The sequence below is a fragment of the Caretta caretta genome, chromosome 4, assembly GCF_965140235.1.
Source record: "Caretta caretta isolate rCarCar2 chromosome 4, rCarCar1.hap1, whole genome shotgun sequence".
In the NCBI taxonomy this organism is placed as follows: domain Eukaryota; kingdom Metazoa; phylum Chordata; order Testudines; family Cheloniidae; genus Caretta; species Caretta caretta.
Window position 1 is genome coordinate 79,621,829 of NC_134209.1, and position 18,432 is coordinate 79,640,260.

The 18,432-nt window shown below is 38.0% G+C and overlaps 1 protein-coding gene across 3 annotated transcripts in view; it reads right to left on the reverse strand.

The window, feature by feature from the left end:
* Positions 1–18,432, reverse strand: part of LOC125635494 (putative ATP-dependent RNA helicase DDX60) — a 77,571-nt gene that overhangs the window by 23,803 nt on the left and 35,336 nt on the right. For all 3 annotated transcript variants that reach the window (XR_012668129.1, XM_075127790.1, XM_048847235.2), the window contains exons 17-27: positions 17,268–17,417; positions 12,902–13,021; positions 10,870–10,965; positions 10,211–10,326; positions 9,198–9,337; positions 8,895–9,004; positions 8,688–8,792; positions 8,471–8,599; positions 6,749–6,876; positions 5,398–5,556; positions 3,371–3,515 (exon numbers count right to left, since the gene is read on the reverse strand). Coding sequence is in view for 2 of the 3 variants with exons in the window: in XM_075127790.1 (XP_074983891.1) it covers positions 3,371–3,515; positions 5,398–5,556; positions 6,749–6,876; positions 8,471–8,599; positions 8,688–8,792; positions 8,895–9,004; positions 9,198–9,337; positions 10,211–10,326; positions 10,870–10,965; positions 12,902–13,021; positions 17,268–17,417 (1,398 nt within the window). In the remaining variant the exon portion in view is untranslated. The remainder of the gene's footprint in view (positions 1–3,370; positions 3,516–5,397; positions 5,557–6,748; positions 6,877–8,470; positions 8,600–8,687; positions 8,793–8,894; positions 9,005–9,197; positions 9,338–10,210; positions 10,327–10,869; positions 10,966–12,901; positions 13,022–17,267; positions 17,418–18,432) is intronic.

Genomic DNA, 18,432 nt, shown 5'->3' on the forward strand with positions numbered 1-18,432 from the left:
TAGAAAACAATGTTTTAAAATAGACAATTGATATTAGCTGTCAAAATTATTTTTAAAAATTCAGATTTTGCCAAGCCTTTCAGTAGATCTGAAGTCATTTGAACATGGGGAGGGATTTTTACATATCTCCTTGTAATCCATGATGATGCAGCTGTCTGAGGAATGGAGTCCTTTGTTCTAGTCACAGTCTGCCTGAAATGTTTGTTATGCTTTAGTGTGGAGCCAACCCGTGGAAAGAAAGACCCTTTCCCACCTATCATACTCTTAGCCCCCTTCTCCTGGCAGACCAACAGGCTTTGGGCTGAAAACCAGGCACGCACAATTCCCATTATACTGCAGCCTGAGACAGAGCTTCACAAGAGTAACAGGCCTCTCTGCATGCCGGCCAGACTGGAGGGTGATAGAAGGGTGATACGCCTTATACAGCATGTGAAAGAGCCCTTGTGAGGAGAAAAGTGTTAGCAAACACTTCCCTCAAGGTGGGAAGGCAAAAACCAAAGGGTGTCAACCCCAATTTTTACCTCACTTGCTCGTTAAAAATACACATTGTTATGAAGGATATAATGACTTTTACAGTTTTGCAATCTGAAGCCTCTGTAGTTTGCAAGACTTACCCTGAAGCAGACTGTGAGGGGATCTCCTCTCTGTGGGAATCCTCATGCTACTGACCAGCCCTCCCATGGTGGAGTCGCGTCTTTAGGCAGGAGTCAATCTTTACACACCAGTCTGGCTGAAAGCCCATACCCTGGCAGTGCAAGGGTCAGCAGCTTGTAGCTGAAGGGTATAGCTTGCCCTCTCAAGCCCCATGCCCTGGCAGAGCAAAGGTCGATACTTGTGCAGCAGAATATAGTTTTCCCCGAGACTCCTGAAAAGCTACCTATAGCCTCTCTTGAACTTGGCTAGATGCTTGCAAGGCTTTTCTGCTCTGACAGTAGGAGGCAGAGGGAGCCCATTCAAGAGGTGCTGTACTGGAGAAGCCAGAAAGTTAGACCTTCAATACTGTGGTAATGCCTCACCATAAAAGAGGAGATAGAAATTGAAATGAGGCTGCCACTGCGCAAAAACAAAATCAAAATTATAGTTATAGAACAAAATGCTCAGAAGAAACTGAACCACCAATTTTTTCTGCCACCAGAGGCAGAAAATCTGGTGGCCTAAATTGAAGGGTGGGGCTTAGTCCTGTAGCTTTCAGCATCAACACCAGACCAATCCTGAATCCCACAAGTGGGAGGCTTTACCCATTAGTAATGAATGAGGAAAGACACTGCACAGAAGAAACATGCACACCAGTTAATATTTCCTTATCATGAAGGTAAAGTTAAAGGCTTATATTTTCAAAAACAGCTTTCACTGTTTCACGTGCAATATTGATTAGCTTACTAGTACCTATCAAAGGCTGGGGTTTGGATAAGAGCTAGCTGGCTAAGTCTGAACCTGTATAAGACTGAAGTGGTACTGAAGGTTTTAAGAAAGTGTCATGGTTACAGGGCTAGCTGCTCCTCTGGCAGAATTAAAAAAGGATCTTCATCTCTTGACAGCAAGGATATAATTGCTGTCTATCTATACATTCAGAATGTGGGGGGCAAACACCAGGGAGGAAGAAGAGCTATTTAAGTTAAGAATAATGTTGGCACAAAAACAAATGATTATAAACTGGCCATGAATAAATTTAGGCTGGAAATTAGAAGAACCTTTCTAACTTCAGAGGAGTGAGATTCTTGAAGAGCCTTCCAGCTGGAGTTGTAGGGGCAACAACCTAAACAGTTTTAAAAGGGAGCTTGATAAATGTATGAATGGGATTATACGACAGGGTCGCTTGCAGTGACCCAGGATGTCACTTCCAAGCCTATGCCCTTGCCAGAGTTCCTTTGTCCTTCTGCCCTGGTCCTGTCTGGCCCTTTTCCTGTCCTATTCCAAAGCAGTTTTATAGTTTGGCTGGAGAGGAGGTAAAATAATAACTAGTAGTTCTGGAATTGTCCCTTAACAACTCTTAACTGTTTTCTGAGAGGTGGCTATCTTGAGCCATTCTCTTCCTTCTTGCCTGTTTTCCCCAGACAGCCTTCTCTTGAATTAACCTAATATAGTCATAGAGAAAACATCCTTACAATCTACAATTATGGAATATGCCTTTCCTAACCACTGTCCCTATTGTGTGGTTTGACAAAGTCCACCTTTGTTGACTTTCATGGCATGCTGCAAGGCCTCTGTATTTTCTCAGGTTTTTCCTCAGGGAGCGGGTTTACAGGGGTACAAGTGTATTGAGAGGAAAACATTTATTTCTTTGTTGTAAACTGGGACTTTTTTGTACTTTGATCCAATGTAACTGTAATGGATGTATTTATTCCAAAAATAATGTTTACATACCTAGAGGCTGATGTACATGATTTGAAGAAATTTAAATAAACACACACACACACACACAGAGGAAATATGCATTAAGACTCTGATTCCAGAAAGTATTTAAATATGTGTTTAAGCATGTGCTTAAATGGTTTCCTGAATTGGATCAGAAAATCTAACTGGGAACATCCATCATCTGTTTACCTAAATAATTAGCTAATTTATTGAAATTTAACATATACAATATTTGTGGTTTTATCCTGATGAACTCCATTTTGCAAAACAAATATTTATTCATCAGAATGTCTTATTCTCTAGTCTGATAGTTTGAAGACAGAATCTATCTTTTCAAAAAGCCAAATCCAGAATTATTGGTATAAGGCACTTGAACCTATGCTTAAATTCATTCCTGTTCAAGAAAGCACTTAAGCATGTGTTTTGTCATGTATCAATGGAACTGCAGTCAATGTTACATAAAGTTGAGTATGTGCTAAACGCTTTCCTACATAGATACCCTTGCCTGAAATGACACCATATGGCTATTTTGTGATGTGTACAAGACTGGGAAAGTCATGCTAGCTCCAAAGTGAGTTAATCAACTAATCAAAAAATACGAGTCCCAGATCAAAAACTGATGGAGCTGTGCATTGAGGAGAGTTCACAGGAATGGATTCCTTGCCTTCTGCACTCCATAATTCCCAACGGCTGGGCAAATCATCCTCTCCCCTCAGGGCATAGTGTCTGCAGGAATTACAAGAAGCTCTAATGCTGGAGTAACTCCCCTGCCTGGATCTCAGTGGGAGGATGAATGAGTCTGGATCCATCTTAAAAATAAAAGTCAAATGAAGGTGAAGGCACTCAGCATCTCACTAGAGGTGCTCTGTATCTTGCAGGACCGTGCTTTCAATTTAGACAAGTTTCGTGACAGATTAAGCACACAGTTATAAAGTACAGCAATATCAGACATATAATCCTACATTTAAACATTTAAAAACAAAAACAAAAGTTATGTTTATCAATAATTACTCACTTCTTTATCCACAGCTTTAGAATTAGCATAAGTACTGTCTGGAGGGACCTTAGTAAGCTTTTCAAGTCTTTTCCTTAAATGTTGTTTTTCATTCAAATTAAGGATCATTCTCTCAAGGTTAGTGGAAGACTGCTTTTTTAGGGTACTGTATAAAACATACAATTTTAAAGAAGTAATTTTTTGTAATTAAAATTGATTACAAAGTACTCTTTTGACTTTTCAACTTTTAAATATGCATTTCCTTTTCAAGTGACTCATACTTTAAGATCTCAAAATGAATGTAAATTCACAAATCATTAAATATATATCAATTGAATTTTATATCATCGCCTTCATACAAAGCAACAAAAACATTTTAAAGGATACGGCAGAATATAAAGTGACTTACATGGGCAAAAAAGATTATGATATACAAAAATGGAGGAAACTGAAAAGAAAGCAGAAATGTAAAAGTGGAAAATATTGCCAAGAAAGTACAATATTCTTGCAAACTAAGAATAGGTACTCTACTATACAGTAAGAGAAGAGTGAAAGAATGCTACAGTAGTGCGGGAAGAGAAAGGTGAAAGGGGTTTAACACCAGTTATATGCTAACATGAATGGAAAGATTTGAAGTCATGAATCTGAAAAGGGAAGAGTGACTTTGGGCCACATATGTAAAGATATTCGGGTGCCTAAAGATAGGAATCTACTAGGATTGTCAAGAGCAACTAGGTGCCTAACTCCCATTGAAATAAGTTAATTTAATTTCATCATGACATCAGACTCCAGCCCCCCAAATGTACACTCCAGGAGGTTACAAAGATGGCACGTAGACACTTTTGAAAATCCCATTAGGCACTTATATGTATCTTTAGGTGCCTAAATACCTTTAAAAATCTGAGTCTTAGTGTTTGACAAAAATAAGCAAGTTAAAGGTAGACAATGGAGCAGAAATGAAAGAGCTGCTCTCAACTGTAGACACTTTCAGTGCAGGCAGGGAAACACACTTAACATTCATTCACTTTGAAGTAACATACTCTTCATGGAACAATCACCACCTCAGTCCACATGAGCCCGTGCTCCAGGGGTCCATCTCTTAAACTCAGGTTGTAAGATAAGGCTGGCTATATTGGAAAGCAGCTATCAAAAGAAAAGCACTTTTTCTGCCAAAATGCCTGGCCTATAGTTTTGGAGTGAGATTCTGTGCTGCACCCTAAAAGATACATCACAGAACTCACAGCACCTCCCAATCCTAGGCTGCTCTGGTAGCTGAAGAGGCCTCCAGCATAACTTTGACAGCCCTGGGGGCCTGGCTAAATTAAGAAAGCCTCCCAAGACTGCCCTAGGGACTGCAGCACTGCTTAGAATCTCCATATTGCTGTTTGTTGCAGCACTGCCTCCTACACCTTCTGTGCTAGAGTTTACAAACAGGTCCTTGGAAAACAGCCTTATGGCTCTCTTCTGATGTGCCTGCTCTAGAAGAATCCTCATAAAGGAGCTTTTAATGGCCCCTTTATGCTGCTCTGGCCCTTGTACATGGTGCAAAGGGGCCATAGCAGGGCTGAAGATCTCACATCTGGCATATACTTTTCTTAGGTCTGATGTCATGACTATATATTTCATTACACCATGTTATGTCTGCCATGTCTGAATTTGAAAGTTCGATTTTGATTTGGGGGACTCAGACAGGAGTTGTTTGGACATCACAAAAATCACTCTGCTCTATTGATTATGTACAGTTAGGCTCAATGATAATACAGGAGCTGGATATTGTTAGTATTTGAAGGATGTAAATAAGTTTTTTTTATTCCATATAGGTAGCCTGCCAAAGGAAATGGTGGAAACCATCATCTCTCCCTTGCCCGTTTCATCTGTTTGTCGGTTACATCCACTTGTTATTCCTGGTATTAAAATTATAAACTCATTGAAGCAGAAATTGTCTCATGCTATGTGTTTTTACAGCATCAAACTCAATTAGGCCCTGATCCTGATTCAGGCCTCTGAGCACTAACAGAATAAAATAATAAATATATAGTAATACTTACGCAGCCAGACATCTCCCGAGAGTTTTATTCGTTTTTCTTAATTTATCTGTTAACCTTTCTATTTTTTTCTCAGTATTTGGATCTTGTTCACTCCTTTGTTTTTTCATCAAATTATAAAATGCATCCATGGCTGTTTTTTCTACTGAATGAATGTTAAACCTAAAAACAAAATTTTAGTAAGATTAGTTAACACTGATAGTTAAAGAGATACATATTTTAAACAAGGTACTTATGTCATACTGTTAGAGTAATAGTCACAAGTAGGTCTTGTAATCTGTCAGTTAATTCCATACATTAGAAAGTCCCTATCTCTATTAAACAAATCACTTAAGCACATGCTTAGCTTTAAACATATGAATAGTACTACTGACATCAATGGAATTACTCAAATGCTTAAAAAGTTTAGCATGTGCTTAATGATTTGCTGAACTGGACCTTATACCTAAGCAAAGTGGGTAAGTGGATGGTAGAATTCTATGCCTACTTTGTACAGGTGTAAGTATTTATGTAAGATACAAGGCAGCTGAGAATCAGGTCCCTTAATATGGTTTGCTGACTCAATTTCTCAGAATTTTCTTTTTTACTTTTGTCATTCTGTATAGACTCTGACTTATCTCTGAGCAGTCAAATCAGTTTCCTATATTGCTGAGGACAATTTCTTGTTTTAGATTATTTTATATCTCTCAGTTATACTTGTAATTGTTTAAAGAATTAAACAAAATGTATGTTTTGAGTTTTTTTAAATCTATTCATTTAGATTTTTGTTTGACATTGTATACACATGTGCAAACATACACATACCACCCAACAACTCCAACTTGTTTCTTCAGGAGACAAAGGAGAGAAAAAAGAATAAAGCGTTTTTTATTTAAAAACATTATTGATAACACAAAATGGATTATATACCATAAATATATACACATGTGCATATACCTCTCTATATATTTATAGCTATGAACCTTAACAATTCTAATGTTGCAAGGAGCTAAGCTTCCTGATATGCCTTTAATTATGTAGTGTGTGTGTGTGTACATGTACATGTACATACGCACACGCAGTTTAAAAGCTTCCAACTGTGGTTCAGCTAGACTTTTTAACATCTCATGGAAGCAAACAGGATGAGAGTGCTTCTGATCTACAATATGAGCATTTACTTCAAATGTTTTTAAACAAATGGATATTCATACCTACTACAGTCTAACAAACAAAACTTAATCTCAGGCGATGCTTGTAAATAAATAGCACATTACAAAACATACCTTGCTGAGCCATGTCAGTATTAGTTCCAATACACAGCATTTTAACTCTTGTAAAAAGATATACATTAAAACAAATGAATTTGTATATTTACATAAAAAATATGGCAGGCAATTTATCCATGTCTTGTAGTTTTTCAACAAAATGTGCAAATCTGATCCGCTTTTCATTTTCTGAACAATCAACAGGATGAGGCTTAAGGGACTCCAGCAGCTGATGCACCTAGACAAAGTAGTGTTAGTAATCTGATTTATATTGCAAACTGTATGTTATGGAGCAGGCTATAAACTTTGTTATCTGAGGCAACTATCCTTCCTAAAGTCTTTGTTCAACGAAGTCAGAAATTCCAGACACTGAATCATGTGCTCGCTCCATTAGAGTACATTGCTCCCTTACCACTGAATCCTAAATTCTAATTGTGGGTCAGTCACTGATTAGTCAGCTCACTTCACCTCTTTCATGATTTCCCCTTTTAAAATGGGGATAATGCTTACAGGGCTGTTGTGATTATTATTCAGGGACAAATTCTGGAAAACTTGCTCAGTGTAATCCCACTGGCAACAATGGAGTCACAAGGATGTAATTTAGGACACAACCTGGCCCAGTATATTCACAATACATATACAAGTTCTGGTAATCACAAAAGATTTCAGCAATTATTGAGTTTATTTGTACTTAAATTTAGGAATTTAACTAGCCCAAAAGATGGTACAAAGCAATGATTCCTAGTGGGTCAATCTTAAAGGAAAACACAAAATTTGGTGAGACGTGAAAGAAATCAAAGGGTGCACAATAATAATGTAAATGTTGAATGTAAATAAAGGTAATTTAAAACTCCAGCTCTCTGTTTAAACTTTCTATCTATTTAGCTTTTTATAAGGTCACCCATAATAGTGGCAGCAGTATACAGCCTATGGATGAATCCTTTGAGGACTCTGTGAAACTCAGATTAATTTCAATAAGAATTCCACATGTAGACTGAGGCCTTAAACTGCTGTATGAATGCTGCATTATTGTGAATGTAAGAATCATTGCACCATTAGACATTTTGTTGAAAATACCACATTTTAAAGAGATTTTGCTTTTTCACATTATTCATTATTGTTTCCCTTGTCCTCCATCCACTGCCCCATCTTACTGCTTGTTATGATATATCCACTGATGTATCTTGCCTTAATTAGAGGCTGGATTCTCTTCTCACTTATACAGGTTTTACGCTGGTATGACTCCACTGATTTCAACAGAGATGCTCTTGATTTATACCTGTGTAACTGAGAGTGGAGTGAGGCCCTAGATTGTGAGCTGCTAGGATAAGAGAACTTCTATTCTGTGTTTGTAAAGTGTTTAGGACAACCCTATAAGTGTGAATGTAATCCAAATAATAATAATAATTAATATAATTAATCAGAAAAAAAGGTTTCTTCAACTGGAAACATGCCCACTACTTATAGTTTGTGCAAAGGGATTCAAGAATGCACCAAGATAAGAAGTGGACTAAAGTAAAGCAGGGTCAGTGAGAAGGCATTAAACACAAAATGTGGGATTTTTAAAACTATCTAAGGAAGTCAGGACTCAAGCTCCCCACCATGGCAGTTACATGACCCATTCACTTGAGTGCTTTTGAAAATCTCACCCAAACACATTAGAAACACCACTGATATTAGGAGTCATTGGAACTTTAGCCATAGAAAATGCTTTCAACTATTAACAAAAGAAACAGCAAAATGTTAGTTTTAATAACTTAGGGGGTACTTGTACTGTATTAATATTGTATTTACGCTTCAGAAGGGGACATGCTTCTGACATTTTTAGTTACCTTCTCTCTTTGGCCAAGTATAATCCAGTTGATTAGTTCTTTCTTCAGCTCCTGTTCATAATTTTTTGCATCTGCCTTTGTGATTACTATTTTATTCTTGAAAGAGGTAAATTCCTCAGGATCTAACTCCTTGAAAACACCAGCAATAAAAATAATAGCAAACTGCTCTCTCGGTATCTTCAAAAAATATAGTCCGTGTACAATTGTGTATACACACCTGTAATCTTGGCCACTCTTCCCAGACTTTTGCCATCATGTCATATAGCTGGATACTCTCTCGTGGAGAGAAGGTAGTGTCTGAAGGAATGCCATAGTTCTCAATCTATACGTACATTAAACAAAAGAATCAGCAGAATGATTTTTTTGGTTAATGTTGCTAATATAAGAACTGATAAAACCATTTTGTCTCTGCTATTATACTTACATGACTGACTGTTAATGCAGCACATGGGTGATAGTGATCAATGACGAAATCATTATCCTTGAGAGAACAAACATACTTTTCCAGATCATTGTATCTGTCTCCATGAAGTACTGTATATACAAGCATACATTTATTTATGAAATTGCATCAATGCTTGTTTCTTTTAAAAATTAAGGCCCCATTCTGTAAAGATTTTTACTTTGATGGAACTATTCACAGTTCATAAACTTTAGCACGTGTAAGTCTTTGCAGGATTGGGGCACAAATTGTATTTTCTATATTTAAAAATATTCTGATACAGACCTAGTCTAACTCTATATGATTTTTTTGGGTTTTGTAGTTTTTGCTTCCTTGTACATTTCCTGGCAGTTGTAGAAGAACCAGAGCTTTCTTCTATTGTACTTTCAGCAAGTTGCCAGTATCTTTTTACTGATTGTAGCCATCTAGAGTGCAAGAACAAAATAAAGGTAAAGCTTCTGTAAAAGAACTGAAATAAAATAGTTAGGTGTATTTAGAATAGGTTAAAAGGAAAGATATGTATATATGTGGCTATGTTTTTAAAATCCGAGCCTCAGCTACATTCCTTGATTTTGTAGAAATTTTGTGAAAGCAACCTTTACTACTCCCTTAACCAAACTTTCCTGCTACTTCACCAAAAAAAAAAAAAATAAAAAAAATCCTTGAATTTGAATTTTGTTCTTGGAATGGGGGAAGAAAGTCCAGCAAGAAAAAGGAGTTCTTACTGCTGCCAAACTGAATCACCCATGACTAGATGTAGACAAGAAAACAACAAATATGGCCATCAATGTAATAACAAATTACTGTTTTGTGAATGCATCTGATGAAGTGAGCTGTAGCTCACGAAAGCTTATGCTCAAATAAATTGGTTAGTCTCTAAGGTGCCACTAGTACTCCTTTTCTTTTTGTTTTGTGTATGTATGTCTATACGTCTTTCCGGAGCAGATATAGATAATTATGAAAATCAATTTCTGGCACTTCTCCGGGCAGAAGCAAGTAGTGGGGTGGAGTAGTGGAGATCATTCCATTATCTCCTCCCTGCTCATGGCAGCGGGTATAAGGGAGGAACCTCTGCTCTCTCCACCACAGCTGGAGTCACAATGTGAGCTGGGCCAGGCAGAGGTATTGGGTCTTAGCAAGTAAGAGCTGTAGCAATCCAGCTCTGAACCAGATATTTTTTTAAATAAACTGAATATTTTCATCTGTGTTTCATGCTGTACTCTCTGAGGTAATTTTGTCCCATCCAAATTTATATAATTCACATGCTCTTATAAGTAAAAAAAAAAGTTCATGCTTACTCAGTAAGATGTTCAGGGTTACTGATAGTTGCAGAGAGAGCCAGAAATGGACATCGAATCATAACCAGGAGGTGCTCCCAAACTTCTGCTCCAATTTCCCCACCAAGACAATGGACCTATATATATGTGAAAAAAATCAGCCTAAAATATGGAATGACATTTTAATGAGAAAAATAACTTACTTCATAAAATGAGTGCCAAAAATTCAGAAATTGCTGCATGTGTCATTAAGGACACACTCCCTATGCCCACTGAGTCCTTCTAATGACTTCAGTGGTATTGGATCAAATCTGAAGGACTCAATACTATATTCATTTTGGACCCAAGCCTCCCACTGACTTCCCTAGCAGTCTTAGATGCATAAGGAATACAGAATCTGCCCCTAAATTGTATGTTAGGTGTCAGATTTGGTGAGATTTAGCATTTCAATTTAAAAAAAAAAATTTGGTAAATTTCTATGCAGTTAAATATAGCGGTACTATGAGGGACAAGATGGAAGTGGAAGAATTTATGTCTTGAAAATTAAGAAATTTACAGCTATATTGCCAGAGATGGGCGCTGGCCAGTAATAACAGATATTTTGAAAAATGCAGTCTTTGGTTCCTTCTTTCAAACATTTCATACATTAGCAAATTTGATTTCTGTTAAAAGACACTTACCTCATCAAATATAACATATCTTATTCTTTTGACCCAATCCTGGCGATGAGGGGATAGCAACAAGATTTCTAAACACTGAGGCACAGTCACAAGTATCTGAAAAGAAATGTTTGTGACCTATTACTTCTAAGCCTACTGACAAATGAAATGTAAAAAAAAAAAAAAATAGCTTTCATCATTGAAAAGGGAGGGTAACTATAAATGTATAGTGTCAGCAATGAGGACTTGCAGCTGTACCTGCCTAGTTCCTGGGTTGCATATGAGCACAGCTGACCCACAGCAGGGACACTTGATTGACTACGCCAGCTGATTGGCCAAGTCAGCAAGCCGGCTCTTAAGCCCAACAGCAACAAATGATCTCTGGCTGTCCAATGCATATGCCCACAGCTGTGATCTCGCTTGTGCCTGTCTTGCTCCATCTGTTCTAGGCCTGCTTCCCTACTGATTCTGACCACAGGCTTTGGTTCCTGACTCTGGCTCTGGCTCCAGCCTTTAGGCCTTACCATCCACATCCCAGGTCATGACATAGTTTCCTGATCCCCAGATATGCAAGATATAAATAAACTTTACGTTTAACCTGATCCACCATGCACTAATGCTATTATGTATATGAGAATCACAACATTTTGCTAGAGTGGCTACTGCACCAAGGTCCCTATGTACTGCATATAGTTTATGACTTGTTTCACTTTTTCCCTGAACAAGGATGCTGCTTTGGGATTGGGCCCAATATGTGTTACAGATAACAAAAAAACTTTGGCCTACTTCTGTTGGAATAATTTAAAAAATGCAGTTCTATTTATTATATTTTATGTGTTTTTAAAAGTAGTGTTCTTTTTGTGGAAGAACATCAGCACAGGAACAAGTCCTCAAATGCAATGCAGTGTATATCTCACTGATGAGAAAATAATGAATATTGATGTTGTTTACTTTGTGGCAAAGCTAACAGTGTTTCCAAAACTGTAAGGGCCAAGGTAATACTATAGCTTAACTATCATGTTCAATAAATGTGATCCTATCTAGATATCTTAGGGTTTTATAATGCTGCCCACCATCACTGCAGCTGAGTACCTTCCACAGAAAATTAATAGCAACAGCAAAGTCCCTAATGGACTTTACAGAGTCTCCTCCTTTTTCAGGGTGAAAACCCTGTTTGGGGGTTTTGAATCTTTAATTAGCTTGGCTGTAATAGTACTACACCTGACTTTCAGTTTAAGGCATCCATAGAAGCTGTTTTCAACCAAGACAGCAAATCCATCCATCAGTTTTTTGCCAGGATCAATCTAAATCCTACAGTTTGCACTCTTGGAGGCCATTCACTGTGTGACTGGATATCAAGAACCCCAGTGTGGTTTTGGTGATGGATGCTGAATAGGAAAACACTGGGTATGAAAACTGGTGGGGATATATGGTTTGGTGAGGCTATTGGAAGGAAGGCTGGTGCTCATGGGAGCCACTAGCGATGGGAGATATTGAAGGCTCTGGAGGTGAGCAAAAGTGTGCTGGTGCTAAATGGGCTGTATTTCCCCATCCTCTGTCAATTCCACACACAGCCTTATGTGGGCTCCACACTTTCTTGCAGCACCTCAATCTGGAGCTGAGCACTATAACAGAAGGTTAGGAGTTGAGCATGTGGAAGTGAGGGTTTGAGTTTCCACTGGAGTTGGTTTGTACAGCAGCAGCAAGAGAAAAGAAGGGAGCAGAGAATCTCTTTCATTACCCTATCCTTGAACCTGCTGGGTGCTGATGCCTGAAGGATTTTGATTGGTTTTCTTTCTGTATTTCTCAACTACAGCATACAATCAAGCAAAGGCCCCTCACGGCCAATACGTAGGTTGTGCCCTACAGGTAGAGAGTTCCTAGTAGGCAGGATGGAACCTTGGGCTCAAGTAACTCAGATTTTTTCTAATCTTTACATAGTTATGTCAACATTATTTTTATCAAAAATAAACTTTATGAGGAGTCAATCAAAAGTGCAAAAGGCACTATTTAAATCAATTTAGTATGCAGTAATACATCTAGAATACTGTACCTGACAGTTCAGGGTATCATGGCGATAATCCCTTGTGAAAGTTCCACCTACTACTAATCCATGAGGCAATGTCTTGGTGAACCGATTGTATATAGTTCCCATCACTTGGTTTACAAGAGCCTAGTCATTATTACATAAAACAGATCATTAATAAAGCTACTAGAAAATGTACATCTACATTAGTATGGTGCTCTGAGATGTGCACAGGCTTCAAAATTTTCGACACCAATATTAATTTAGATCAGCAATAGAAGTTGAGAGTACTATAACAACACTTATTTTTTAGTTTTATTCATAACTGATATTGAAGAAACTTGATGTGTGAGCTGGTGTATATAATATTAATTCTGGATTTTAACTCTTTTTGCAAAAGTTTAAAACACAGATTCATAGATACTAAGGTCAGAAGGGACAATTATGATCATCTAGTCCGACCTCCTGCACAACGCAGGCCACAGAATCTCACCCACCCACTCCTGCAAAAAACCTCTCACCTATGTCTGAGCTATTGAAGTCCTCAAATCGTGGTTTAAAGACTTCAAGGAGCAGAGAATCCTCCAGCAAGTGACCCGTGCCCCATGCTACAGAGGAAGGCGAAAAACCTTCAGGGCCTCTTCCAATCTGCCCTGGAGGAAAATTCCTTCCCGACCCCAAATATGGCGATCAGCTAAACCCTGAGCATATGGGCAAGATTCACCAGCCAGATACTACAGAAAATTCTTTACTGGGTAACTCATATCCCATCCCATCTAACATCCCATCACAGGCCATTAGGCCTATTTACCATGAATATTTAAAGATCAATTAATTACCAAAATCATGTTATCCCATCATACCATCTCCTCCATAAACTTATCGAGTTTAATCTTAAAGCCAGATAGATCTTTTGCCCCCACTGCTTCCCCTGGAAGGCTATTCCAAAACTTCACTCCTCTGATGGTTAGAAACCTTCGTCTAATTTCAAGTCTAAACTTCCCGATGACCAGTTTATATCCATTTGTTCTTGTGTCCACATTGGTACTGAGCTTAAATAAGTCCTCTCCCTCTCTGGTATTTATCCTTCTGATATATTTATAGAGAGCAATCATATCTCCCCTCAGCCTTCTTTTAGTTAGGCTAAACAAGCCAAGCTCCTTGAGTCTCCTTTCATAAGACAAGTTTTCCATTCCTCAGATCATCCTAGTAGCCCTTCTCTGTACCTGTTGCAGTTTGAATTCATCCTTCTTAAACATGGGAGACCAGAACTGCACACAGTATTCCAGGATAGGTCTCACCAGTGCCTTGTATAATGGTACTAAAACCTCCTTATCTCTACTGGAAATGCCTCTCCTGATGCATCCCAAGACCGCATTAGCTTTTTTCACGGCCATATCACATTGGCGGTTCATAGTCATCCTATGATCAACCAATACGCCAAGGTCCTTCTCCTCCTCCATTACTTCTAATTGATGCGTCCCCAGCTTATAACTAAAATTCTTGTTATTAATCCCTAAATGCATAACCTTACACTTCTCACTATTAAATTTCATCATATTACTATTACTCCAGTTTACAAGGTCATCCAGATCCTCCTGTATGATATCCCGGTCCTTCTCTAAATTGGCAATACCTCCCAGCTTTGTATCATCCACAAACTTTATTAGCACACTCCCACTTTTTGTGCCGAGGTCAGTAATAAAAAGATTAAATAAGATTGGTCCCAAAACTGATCCTTGAGGAACTCCACTGGTAACCTCCCTCCAGCCTGTGAATTCACCTTTCAGTAGGACCCGTTGTAGTCTCCCCTTTAACCAATTCCTTATCCACCTTTCAATTTTCCTATTGATCCCCATCTTTTCCAATTTAAATAATAATTTTCCATGTGGCACAGTATCAAACGCCTAACTGAAATCTAGGTAAATTAGATCCACTGTGTTTCCTTTGTGTAAAAAATCTGTTACTTTCTCAAAGAAGGAGATCAGGTTGGTTTGGCATGATCAAACTTTTGTAAAACCATGTTGTATTTTGTCCCATTTACCATTGACTTCAATGTCCTTAACTACTTTCTCCTTCAAAAATTTTTCCAAGACTTTGCATACTACAGATGTCAAACTAACAGGCCTGTAGTTACCCGGATCACTTCTTTCCCCTTTCTTAAAAATAGGAACTATGTTAGCAATTCTCCAATCATACGGTACAACCCCTGAGTTTACAGATTTATTAAAAATTCTTGCTAACGGGCTTGCAATTTTGGGTCCCAATTCCTTTAATATTCTTGGATGAAGATTATCTGGGCCCCCTGATTTAGTCCCATTAAGCTGTTTGAGTTTCGCTTCTACCTCAGATATGGTAATATCTACCCCCATATCCTCATTCCCATTTGACTTGCTACCATTATCCCTAAGATCCTCTTTAGCCTTATTAAAGACTGAGGCAAAGTATTTGTTTAGATATTGGGCCATGCCTAGATTATCCTTGACCTCCACTCCATCCTCAGTGTTTAGTGGTCCTACTTCTTCTTTCTTTGTTTTCTTCTTATTTATATGGCTATGGAACCTTTTACTATTGGTTTTAATTCCATTTGCAAGGTCCAACTCTACTTGACTTTTAGCCTGTCTCACTTTATCCCTACATGTTCTGACCTCAAAAAGGTAGCTTTCCTTGCTGATCCCTCCCATCTTCTACTCCCTGTATGCTTTCTGCTTTTTCTTAATCACCTCTCTGAGATGCTTGCTCATCCAACTTGGTCTACAACTCCTGCCTATGAATTTTTTCCCATTTCTTGGGATGCAGGCTTCCGATAGCTTCTGCAGCTTTGATTTAAAGTAATCCCAGGCCTCCTCTGCCTTTAAATCCATAAGTTCTTCAGTCCAATCCACTTTCCTAACTAATTTCCTTAATTTTTGAAAGTCAGCCCTTTTGAAATCAAAAACCCTAGTTGCAGATTTATTTTTATTTATCCTTCCATTCAGTTTGAACTGAATTAGCTCATGATCACTTGAACCAAGATTGTCCCCTACAACCATTTCTTCTATGAGGTCCTCACTACTCACCAAAACCAAATCTAAAATGGCATCCCCTCTAGTCAGTTCAGCAACTACTTGATGATGGAATCCATCAACTATTGCATCTAGGAAAATCTGAGCCCTATTATTATTACTAGCACTCATCCTCCAGTCTATATCTGGGAAGTTAAAGTCTCCCATGATCATGCAGTTTCCATTAGTATTTACTTAGTTAAAAACATTAAAGAGGGCTCTATCCATATCCAAATTAGATCCTGGTGGTCTATAGCACAGCCCAAGCACTATCCCAGGGGAGGCTCTAATAGTTTTCTTCCCCAATGTAATTTTTGCCCAGACGAACTCTGTCTTATCCATTTCATTGCTTCTTATTTCTTTACATGCTACCTCATCACTGATATACAATGCTACTCCACCACCTTTACCTTTATTTCTGTCTTTCCTAAACAGCACATACCCTTCAATACCTGTAGTCCAGTCATGACTACTATTCCACCATGTTTCTGTTATCCCTATAATATCTGGTTTCACTTCCTGCACCAGTAGCTCTAGTTCCTCCATTTTGTTACCTAGGCTCCTCGCATTGGTGTACAAACATCTTAATTTTTGCTGTTTGGCCTACAGTATGTTCCAGAATTTTCCAAAAGTCAGACTCTGAGGGTGCAGGCAAAATTTGTGTGCACAGATTCTTTATTTGCAAATGCAAATGCCATTTGGATTCCCAACAATCACAAATGTGCACAGAATTTGATTTCACATGCAGTATTGAAAAACTGCACATGTATTACATGCATCATATATGCACTGAATGTGCATTCCTAGTTTTCTGTGTGTTAATATCCAGACTTATAACAGTTAATGCTAAAAATTAGCTTTGAAAGGATTATAAAACCCCAAGCTTCACAGTTTAAGACGATTTCTAACTATCTGGGATTAGGATAAAACCCTCATTAAAAAGATTATCCCACATTTGCCTATTATGGGGTTTCTTGCTTCTTTCTCTGAAGCATCTGGTACTACCGCTATCAGAGACTGGATATTTGACTAGATTGACCTTAGGTCCGATCCAGCAGGCAATTACTAGGTTCCTATGTTTTTTGATACCCTGATCAAATGCTACTTTCACCATTGACATAATATACACTTATTTAGTGCTTGCCACCTTCAAAGTGCTGTATGAACATTAACACAAACTAAATTCTGTATATCAGATGGGATATTTCTAAACATGTTTAAAGTAGATATGTCTAATTAAAACAGACATATATAATCTAAACCAGTTTAAATAATCACTAAAATTGTTTTAATCGTATCGGGAAACACTATAGTCAACATACAAAATATGTAATTAGATATAGCCATACCTTTGTTGGTGAAACATATACAACTACTCCTTCATTGCTCTCTTTCAGAACTTTCTCCATGCAATAATATGAAGCATAGGTTTTCCCTGATGAAGTAGGAGCAACAATCACTGCAGACTCATTATTGTCTACAACATCAAGAAGCTCTCGCTGGAGATAAAACAAGTCATTTCTTTCAATACATTTCATTTTATATATATATAGATTCTAGATTGATATGCTTAATATCAATATTATAAAGTTAAAAACATTTTTCTCTGTTGCTGCAGTAGTGTTATATTTTTTCCATCACACTTTGATTTTTAATTGTAAACTATCTTTTTCTGTAATTTGGCCTGGAAAATTCATTTGGGCTTGAATTGTTGATGCAAGAAAGTTTTCAGTTCAAAAGGGAACTTTTCCAAAAAAAAAGCAAAATATGAACCAGTCAGTTCAGCAGTATATAATTTAAAAGCAAAAAAGGCACCATTTTCTCTAATGCAGTCATTGTTTCTTACGTCAGAAATGTTATACCAGTACTGCTTAACCACACAGCCCAGAGCTCTCCCCAACTCCCACTCCCCAGCATTTCATTATTCTTCTCCCCACCCTACCAATGACCTTTAGAAGTTGGCCAGGGTGGAGGTCAGAGGGAGGAAGTGGCAGCACTGGCAATCTCTTCCCCACTCCCAGCATATTTGCCAAGTTTTATGTTGCTCCTCAAGCAAGTGACATTTTTGCAGGTGTGAACATGAGAAAAGAGCAAGCTGTTTCTGATTCAGCCTTTCTCCCCCTTTCTACTGATAATATGGAGAGAGCTATGTTTGCTATGTTTGCTGAGGGAACAGGCGTTCCTTCAGAACATGCAGCAGCTTGGATCAACTGTTCTTTTCCTAGAGACAGGTGGATGGAGAAGGGCAGCCAATTCAACAAGGATTTACCCATAGACTAGGAGCTTTCCCCTGACAAAAAATTGTTTCTCTGCAGTGTAAACCCAGAGATTTGACAAGTTTTCTTACTCTTGGGCCATTGAAAGCTTTGGGTGTACAAGGAATGTGGGATTGTTTCCCAGACAGTCCAATGAAATAGTTAAATGTAAAACCCCATTACAGTGTATTTGTTACAGATATTGTGTAAATAAGTAATAACACACTAAATGCACTGAAACTATTACTCTCCACCCTGT